The 10,547-nt window shown below is 34.1% G+C and overlaps 2 protein-coding genes across 2 annotated transcripts; one reads left to right on the plus strand and one right to left on the minus strand.

The window, feature by feature from the left end:
- Positions 1-1,198: 1,198 nt before the first annotated feature.
- On the plus strand, positions 1,199-5,639 carry LOC128731146 (choline transporter-like 2). The gene is made up of 9 exons (XM_053824244.1): positions 1,199-1,271; positions 1,385-1,507; positions 1,593-1,756; positions 1,853-2,048; positions 2,215-2,441; positions 3,677-4,074; positions 4,149-4,464; positions 4,537-5,194; positions 5,256-5,639. The coding sequence occupies exons 1-9, from the start codon at positions 1,199-1,201 to the stop codon at positions 5,345-5,347; spliced, it is 2,247 nt and encodes a 748-aa protein (XP_053680219.1). The 3' UTR covers positions 5,348-5,639.
- A 1,685-nt stretch (positions 5,640-7,324) lies between these two features.
- LOC128724973 (prestin-like) lies at positions 7,325-9,942 on the minus strand. The gene is made up of 7 exons (XM_053818696.1): positions 9,486-9,942; positions 9,259-9,380; positions 9,034-9,198; positions 8,848-8,952; positions 8,648-8,789; positions 7,940-8,544; positions 7,325-7,862 (listed from the first exon to the last, which is right to left on the minus strand). The coding sequence occupies exons 1-7, from the start codon at positions 9,940-9,942 to the stop codon at positions 7,413-7,415; spliced, it is 2,046 nt and encodes a 681-aa protein (XP_053674671.1). The 3' UTR covers positions 7,325-7,412.
- Positions 9,943-10,547: the final 605 nt, after the last annotated feature.

The following is a 10,547-nucleotide window of genomic DNA, read 5'->3' on the forward strand; positions in this document are numbered from 1 at the left end:
TATATATATATATATATATATATATATATATATATATATATATATATATGAATATATATATATATATATATATATATATATATATATATATATATATATATATATACATTTTATATATAAATATATATATATATATATATATATATATATATATATATATATATATATATATATATATATATATATATATATATATATATATATATATATATATATATATATATATATATATTTCTTTATACTAATTTTCGAGCGAACTCAAGCAATATATAAAAGAAGAAAAGATTATCGGTCTACTCCCTATATAGGGTGCAATGGTATTGACTGAATGTAGCCCGCTACGATGATGTATGCGAGGCTACCATTGACTCCGACACCATTATGCAGTCTAGTACATCGCAGAGGCAGGTGACACCTCGATTACTTGCTCAGCATTTAATTGTTAGGCAATCCCTTAGTAACGGAGGCCTTGCCACTAGGCCAAGCATCAAGCATATAAGGCATGTTGCATGGTCAGCGCCATAAACGTTCTTTTTTAACATGTGTCGTTGCTATGAAGGTTAGGAATTATATTTAAGAGTTCAATGCGATCAGATGATGATCAAACCTGACTAAGTGCTGTTGTGGGACGAATGAACAGATAGTACGGTGTAACAATATCTGATATATACGCTCTCGTTTTCATATATAGGCCGCGTTCGCAAGCTAGTGTGCGTAGGTATTAATGGTGGTAAAAATTTTTCAATCGTAAGTGAATAGAAACCTAAAATTACGCATACCGCAGACATTTAGGAGGCTTCATGTTGGTGACGTTTAAACGAATGTATGATCAACATTGTCATACGAAGTGCCGCAAATGTAAAAATTGCGTCATTCTAAGTTTTCGTAAACGCGTTCGTTGTTTTGTTGTTACTACAAAGCGATAGTGACAACTATAAGGTAAATAGTAAAAAATGAAGTTTTTGGATGAACTATTGTAAATTGTGAATATCTAGTGCATCGTTGGAATTAATTTGTGATGTTATACTTAATTCTGCACGTAAAGTATGATTTCCATGGTGTGCGTATGAATTTATTTCTTCATTGCAATTCAATGAATCCATTTATCTTATCTTACGTTAGCAAACTAACAATCAACGACTGTTAGAAATAGTGCGCTTGTTACATGTGTTGTTTATATTAACATTTTGTGCTTATCATGGTGTTGTGCTGCGGTAGCAAAGAACGTGCTTCGATACGTACAAATACAGACATTCAACATCTATCTGAAAGTAAGCTATGGGTGTAAAATAATTTTGATTATACCTTTTCATGCGAAATTTATGACTAGTTTCAAATGTTACAATTAAACAATAAAATTAAAGTTATTTTCAAACACGAACAGGCGAACCGCTGAAGTATGATCCTGAATTCAAAGGTCCTTTTTCAAAACGCTCCTGTACCGATCTTCCATGTTTATTTCTGTTTATCACCTTTCTTGGAGCATGGGGTTACGTTGGGTACTACGGTGAGTTGTAATAAAAAAAACAACAAAATAATTTTACTTACCGTCAAGTGAAACTGTTTATTGAGGATTTAATTTATCGTTCTAGCATCTCAACACGGTGACTTAAATCGTTTGCTTGTGCCGATTGACTCAGATGGACGGAAATGTGGTGTCGATAGTGAAGTTCGTGATGAACCCTATCTTCTGTTTTTCAATATTACTGAATGTGCCAAAATTGATGTTCCTATTTCCGGATGCAGTACTCCTCAGGTTTGCTCAATACATGATCTTATAGAAATCATATATTTATAAAAAAAATCATATCAGTTTCATAGTCAAATCATCTAATTAATATTTTTTTGATAGGTTTGCGTCAAAGAATGTCCCGTAAATTATTTCGATTTTGAGTTGTCAAACTGTGATTTCTCGAATCTCAATAAAATTCGAGCAACCATTATTTGTAAAAAAAGCATAAACAAAAAAAAATTGACCTCATGTCAAATGGTCAGGGATAAAATCAAAACTGAACAATGTGCACAAACATTTCAACAGAGCACATCCTGTAAGTATAGCCTTATAAATCAGCTTGAACATTTCATTATTGAAGGCGATGATTGCTTCTTTGCTATGCATCTCATAAATCTATACATTGCGGATATTTGATTTTTTTTCAAGGAATTTACAAATGGAATTGATACCCTGAGTAACTTAACTAATATTACTTTCAGTGGCAAACCGGTGTATATCCAATATTCCGGATGTACGATGCGGTCGTTTGTCTAAAAAAACTCAACAGCAGCCAATGCCAAGCTTGCAAACATCAGAGCAAGCATGCAGCGAAAATCGGGAGCTTAAAAATATTTTAGAAGAAAAGTTTATCAAATTGCAATCATTCGTAGGAAGATATGCTAGTAATCTCATATCGGTCATAACGAGAGATGATAGTGTACATCAGGTTTGTGTGCTGCAAAGAGCTCTCTGACATTATTTACATTAGCTTTTATCGGGGAATATGCTAGTAACTCTTATAACAATACTTTATTACACTAAAACAATAAGCTTTAGCCACATTCATTTGTATAGTAATTACATAATTTTTCTCTCTTCCGGCGATATGGTTAACCAAGAACTAGATAGCGGTAGTCAATCGAAAAATCTTTTAAAAAAATATCCTGAATGAATTAGCGCATTTCTGAGGCATCTTCATGTGATATATTTATGGCCAAAACTTTCATATGATTGAATTATGGTCGTTTAAATTAAAATGTTATATATGGGCAAGCAATATATGGGAAGACATTTGTATTGTTTGTATGAAAATATTGTATGTTTTTGAACTGACAGCAAAACCGACCGCTGTAATGTTCATTTTATTTATTTTATATAAATCTCTCGACTTTATTGAAATGTTTACTTTATTACCAATGCAATATTACTATTGTTGATTATTCATTTATGCTATTTGTATGTCGAATTCTCATTATTTTTCTAATCATTTTTCCTTCACGTACGGTTTGCCAGTCTCAAAACGATGTATTCCAGATCTGGGCACTATGTCTAATGGGGCTCAAAATTTTCAACAAACTGTGGATGACGCTATACAAAATTTAAAAATTTCCATCGGGGTAGGTTTATGTCATCATTCTAGAAAGATGTTTCAGCTTTTGAATCGATAAAACACTTCATTTGCTTATTTATATTTGTGTTACATTAAACATGTTTTGATAATAATTGTTTTTAAAGGTATAAAATGATGATAAAAAATAAGAAATGAAAATAAACTCATTCAACGCCTGTTATTTCATGCGATGGACACTTTATTGTGACACGCAATATTGACTGCTCGTATATTTGAAAAAAATATTATAATTCATACCCAGCAATAAGATTTAACCTCATTTCGATACAGTCAAAGATAGTTAAAAACGCTTTCTTGCAATTCCTTATAGTTCTATAGTACTCTTATTATTCTGCATTTAGAATAAATATTGAGATATTCTGGTTCTTGGTTTGATAACGCATTTTTTCACTGCAAGGCATGAAGTTAGTTTTAAAGGAATTCTAGTTTGTCGAACATGACAAATATGGAACGTTTTAGTTTTCGTTTTACTAACACAGTACTTGTTTGTTTAAGTTATACTATTTTTCGTTGCAATAATTCTTATAATTCTATCTTTATTGTTTTTGCAGACCAGCCAAATGATCGTAGAGGATATTTTAGAATCTTGGCATATAATATTGATTTTCGTGGCTATTTCTGTGCTCTCCAGTCTTATTTTTATTACACTGCTTCGTTGGATTGCAAAACCTTTGGTGTGGATTTCGATTATTGGTGTTATTGCAGCTCTTTGTTATGGCGTGTACTTTAGTTATCAAGAATACAAGAACATTCGAGAAAATCCTGTAAAGGCACATGTGAATGTATCCCCGAATCTTAGTTCATTGGTTCACTCTTGGTTTAAATCGGATCAAACCTGGCTTGGAATTCTAATTATTTTATCAGTTGTACTGGCGATCTTGCTTCTGGTATTGTTAGTTTTGCGGAAAAGAATTGTTATTGCAATTGCGCTAGTTAAAGAAGGAAGCAGGTGAGTTGTCTTTTGTAGTTTTTGCTTCTAGATGGTCACATTTGGTTTGGTTTCTAATATTGTTCTTGTTGTAGAGCTGTTTGCGCCAGTTATTCAACCGTATTTTTTCCCCTTGTGCCATGGATACTTCAAGCTGCAATTATTATGTTTTCCTTATTGGTGCTATTATTGTTAGCATCGATCGGTGATCCAATATTTAAAATTAACGGACTTAATACTTCACTTACTTGCAAATGCAACAACCAATACAACGAAGGAGATATTTGTGATCCAGCCGTTTTCAATGATCAATGCAGGGATTTTACTGCAACCGATGAGCTAGGCCGTTGTGTCGACGCTGCCTGTCATTTTCAGCAGTTGAATACTCCAGTTTTTGTTCGTTTTTTTCATGTAAGTCTATGCGATGTACTGTTTTTGTTAAGAGAGATTCCATATAATTAACCTTTTTTTTCTATTCCATAGGCATTAAACGTAGTTGGATTCTTTTGGGGCATATGCTTTGTGTCCGCTTTTAGTGAAATGGTGCTAGCTTTCACTTTTGCTACATGGTATTGGACACGGCAAAAGTCCCGTTTACCATTTTTTGTTCTAACTCGGGGATTTACACAAACGATTTTCTATCATCTTGGCACTCTCGCATTTGGATCTTTAATAATTGCTATTTGTAAAATTATACGATTCATTCTCGAATTCCTAGAACAGAAACTAAAACTGTATGATAACCAAGTAACGCGTGCCATATTGTGCTGCTGCCGTTGCTTCTTCTGGTGTTTGGAGAACTTTTTGAAATTTTTAAACACGAATGCGTATATCCTGTGTGCAATCTATGGTAAAAATTTTTGTTCTAGTGCAAAAGATGCGTTTAGTTTGCTCACGAGAAATGTTCTACGAGTAATTGCGTTGGACAAAGTAACAGGATTTTTATTTTTTCTGTCTGAATTGTTACTTGCATCAGGGATGGCAGCTGTAACGTATACATATTGCACAAGCGATATCTCAAAAATAACACTTAACTATCCCTTCGTACCAGCAATACTCGTCTTCATTGGAACGCTAATTATTGCATCTATATTCTTCCGTGTATACTCTGTTGCAGTGGATACATTATTTCTGTGTTTTTGTACGTATTGTATAATTCTATATTAAGCGACATATTATATTAATATTCATTATTATTTTAGTGGAAGATTGCGAACGAAACGATGGCAGCTCCGAGCGCCCATTTTTTATGTCTAAAGGATTGTTAAAAATCTTGGGAAAGAAGCAAAAATAAAACTGCATTTTTTAGGATCCTCAACATAAAACGAAGAAGGCGCCCTTTGCTACAATAATAATGATAACATGTGTTACATACACAACATATATTTTTAAGTCAAAATTGCCCCAAACAATATCATAAAGCTATGCCAAAAAAGTATGTTCTATGCTAATTTATAAGCACAGGGCATGCCACATATATGACATGTATTGAAGTGTGTTCAAACCATGGAATCAATGGTATTTAAAATGAATTACGTATATTGTGATGAAATAGAAAGAAATAATTCGAATTTATGCGCAAAATATATAAGATGAACTTTCTTCAATTATATGGATGTTTTTTTTTTGCTCAAGGCGAGTCAAATTCTTTAAAATCAAATCAAAAAGGGATAATTCGAAGTATAATCGCTTAATTTTACCCAATAAATCATACACTTCTTTTAGATTTCCTAGAATGTATCTAAAGTAATGATAAATATACATTAAAAAAACCAAATTCTTGAACATACGATAACTACTTATGCCCTATAAATCTTGTACAGCTTCGTTTATTTATAAGGGGGCGTGTGCAAGCAGATAAAATTAAAGTGAATAATTTAGTCACAAACGTGAGAAAGATTATTGGGCGCTGATTTGGTGCAAAGCGGATTACGAAATATATTAGACATCCTTTACAAGGCAATAAAAGATATGCTACACATTTTGAAACAAGTTTTTCTACATTTCGCTAATAAAAATTCACATCCTGGCCAGAGACATCAATAGGACGGAAAATACTTCCAAAAATTATATCAAGGCACTGCATTACAAATACTTAAGAATAGAAAATATTGCTAATGCATTATAAGATACAGGAGTCAAGAGCCCCATAAAGGCATTAGTAGTCAATTTTTTCAACTTGCAGCATCATACTGATAGTTTGAAATAACAAATTGAGCGTGTGAATATCTACAAGACTACGTCAATATCTTCGGTTGAAGTTGTTTCTAATGAGATCAAATATGTGTTGATAAATCTATGACCAGCCTATGCCTTTGGTAGAGCCTAATGGCCAACGTATCTTATCGAAGAGCCAATAGAGGTTATGATTACTATTTGGGTGGCTGAGTGACACGTTGCAACATTGTGCATCCCTGCAACAATCGAGAATATGCCGGTTGATTCAACATAGACTCACTAACAAAGGTCAGAACTAAGAAACGATCCGACAGAATAAATTCACCGTGGGAGATAATGTAGTTGATGGTTGATAAATAGCTCCAATCCTTCTTTCTCCAATCCTTTCTTCTTTATTTTGTGCTAGACTATCAAAGTTATTGATTTGAACCTATACAGCAAGGTATATCGATGAATTGAGCAGGTGGTAAAAAACATAAATGGGAATCTGTGGAGCTTTGAAGATGTTCAGAACTTCATCTGTCTTGAGTCAAAGCAGTTTTTGTTTCATTACATGTATATACCTGTGAAACGTTGGTTTTGACCATATCTGACAAAACTCTTTAACCGTTTTAGAGAGAGAGATGCTCAGAATAGTTTTAGACCCTGTATGTATGGATGGGCAATGGAGAACAGGTTACAATAACGAGCTCCATGAGTTGTACTATACCTCACTGTTGCTCGGCTCATAAGGAACATGGATATAGATCGAATTTCTTATAGGTCTTCCATATGTACGGAGGATGCGTCGTATGTTGAATTTGAAGTAGATTGATAACGTTGATTAGTTCGTCAAAATCAATGATTGGCAGGCAATGGACTCGGCAGAGAGATTTGTGTAATAGCAGTAAAGCACAGCATACCTATGCGGCTCTTACATTATAATCTATTTTTTTTTACCGTCGCCTTATATTTAACTTTTCACAAAATTCTTATACATGATAATAGCTTACAGCTTAGAATTTTTGATTTGTCTTTTCGAACGTTTTTATTTGACAATTAAAGCAAAAGCTGATCAAAACATACACAAATTCGGAATTGGTGAACCATTATGTTAAAGACATTTTTTATATGTTTATTACATTCAGCTAGGATATTACATAGTTTCTGATTTCATGCAAATATTTTCATCGACAATACATTTATAACCGCACTTCTTGGATCGTCTGGCCTATTCCGCTGGCATGTAGTCGCAACTGTTTTTGGGCATGGTGCACAGCATCGTGAATGGTAGGAAACGTACGAACATAGATCTCTTCGCCACCAATAAAATTGCACTTCTTCATTTTCTCAAACACTAAAGGTGAACATCCGGCAAGAAGAGTTTGAACATTGATCATCTCTAAATCTTTTGTGAATGTTTTGAATGTTGAAATAGCTGACGGGTCGATGTAACTAAGAGCGGTAAAGTCCAAAATCAGAAATTTGATAGCATCATCTGCCACTGTAATATCCGGTGCTTTATGACGTCGAATTTCTTCTGTTAGATTTATGTTGAGGAATTGGCAGATGTTACTCTTGAAAATGGCTCGTGAAGCGAAGTGTAAACCTCCGCTGTAGTGTATTATCTTGATTCCAGGTAGCTCAACTAACTGGAATGTAAAATAAAATAGTCAGCTTAATAAAATGTTTCTATGTTTATCTAATATTTGAGGTTTGTATGACATACCCCTTCATAGCGACTCAAATCTAAGTATACGTCCGAATTCGGCACATTACCCATCAGACACATATATGGCTTAAGGGCTTTGAAGAAGATACTGGAAACACTCAGAGTAAATCCCACTAATAAGCCAATATCGATAGATATGAACACCACTGATACAAATGTTAGCACCCAAGTGACACCGTCAAAAAATCCTTGGCGCCAAAATTTTGGTAGATCTTTAGCTTGCATTAACAATCCTTGCACCGAAACTGCAATGATGCTAGCTAGGATGCACCGAGGTAGTGGCTGAAAGAATGAAGCCATAAATAAAAGCACTACGGCTAGAAGGCTACAAGAAACGAGACCAGTAATTTGGGTTTTTCCGCCTGCCAGGTATTGAATGGCAGCCCTCGATAGTGAAGCTGCAAAAGGGAAGCACGAAAAAAATGAACCAAATAGATTGCCAGCTCCGAGCGCCAATAATTCTTGATTGAAGCCAATTTCATAATTTTCTTTTTTGGCAAAAATGATTCCCAACGAAACCGATACAGTATAGCCGACAACAGCCACAGTAATACTCTCCACGAATATTTCTGACAAAATATCAAAGTTGGGTAGCTTGGGAGCTAAAAATATAAGAAAATATGATAAAAATTGTTTAAAATTATTGCTTGATTGAATTGCGAACAAGCATAAACAAGTTATAAGGATCATGTCAATCGATCTCACCTGGTAATCCTTGGGGTATATTTCCAACCACTTTTATACCAAAATTATCTTTTAGATTGTATTGTATAGAAAGAAGTGTGCCACTAACCACAAGAATCAGTTGAATTGGTATTGGAATAATGCATAGTTTGGCAAGACGAGGCTGAAAATAAAATTCCATAATATATAGAATTTGCATAACTATATGCTATGATATTTACCTTAATAACTTCATTGTTGATTAAAAGAATGATAACAGCGATGAAAGCGATCCCTAGATTTGCAAGATTAACCTCTGGTAGTTTCTTTCCAAGCTCGTAGTATGTCTTGAAATAGCATAACAAAAGAGTGAGTGATTATTTGTTTTATAAGCTACAATTGCTTATGGTTTTGTTTAGTACACTTACGTGCACGATTTCAAATCTACTACCCAATGGAGGTAATGTTACACCAAGAATATCCTTCATTTGTGATGTAAAGACATATACTGCAGCGCCGGTTGTGAATCCAGATACTAGAGCTTCTGATAGCAAAAATGATGCAGCGCCCATTCTCAGCAGGCACATAACAAGCTGCATTATGCGCAAAATATCAAAATATGTGTCAAATAACAGATAAAGACTTAAAATTACCTGAATCAAGCCGACTAAGAAGCATAAAGCGGTTCCAACTTCCAAATTCGAGAAATTGGAACCATCACCTGAATGATTGTAAACAACTTTACCAGTCATAATAGATACAACAGCAAGTGTTCCTGCCAAAAGCACATATAAAAATCGTAATTCATTGCAATTATCAATTGTAATATAGTATCAATTATGGTGTTACAACTAACGACTTTTTTCTTGTTGATACATACCCATTGAGTTGTGCCGTGATGTACCGAAAAGAAAGTAAATGAAAACTGGAAAAAAAGCTGTATAAATTCCGGTTATGGGTGGCATGTTTGCCAATAATGCATATCCCATTCCTTGTGGAATATGCATTACACCAACAGTTATACCACTTATAAGGTCTCCTATGAAATCACTTGGAAACGAATATTCCGGTAACCATCGAAAAATGGGAAATAGTCCTGTAATGCATGTTTTAGTATCAACCTCTCGCATGCTCTCTAGCGCTTCTTGATAAAAATTGGATTTTGGTTTGAAATAGTTGAAAGCATTGTTAAGGTCCTCTTGTTGGTAATGTGGTCGGGCTACGATAACCTGCGATATTTTAGGTTTAGAGCGACGACCTCCCGTATCGCTAGTATCTCCCAAGTCTCGATTATATCCGGAATTGAAGGCCCCATTAGTGATGTTGTGATGCCTCATATTTTAAAAGATGAGTGGATCGTGCAAAATTCCTACAAACAATTCCAGATTATTAGTATATGTACATAAATTAAAATAAATCGTAAATTAAAAATGCGTTTTGTAGATGCTCTTTAGGTATACTCTCCGATTGTGATCACTTTAACCGTGATCGTTTTCAGCCGGGACTATGACATATATGTTCAATTTATTTTATTCTCAGGAGAATGAGACTTTGTATACTGCACAATTTGGATACCTTTTACATATCGCCTGATCAAGTGTTCTCTTAGCATAGGACCATTAAACAAGAAAATCCCTTTTTCATCTGCATAAAATTGTGTTGCGCAACCGTTATAAGCGTTATCTTTGGCTTTGTTGCTGTTGCCTTTGTGAACAACTGATTTTACCTATGATTCATATTTCATTTTTCCACTTTTATGTTGTCTAATTTATATAGCTTGCTATTAACATCCTTTCTTATCGATTGCAATCACATCTCCCATCTATGATTGATATGCTGTACATAATCGAAATGCAGCATTATATCCTTCCTAGTCATCTTTATAGCAATTTTGATTCGAAATGCAAACAGTACGTTTTGTTCGCTCGGTTCAACCAGCTGA

This window comes from Anopheles nili, chromosome 2, assembly GCF_943737925.1.
Source record: "Anopheles nili chromosome 2, idAnoNiliSN_F5_01, whole genome shotgun sequence".
Taxonomy (NCBI): domain Eukaryota; kingdom Metazoa; phylum Arthropoda; class Insecta; order Diptera; family Culicidae; genus Anopheles; species Anopheles nili.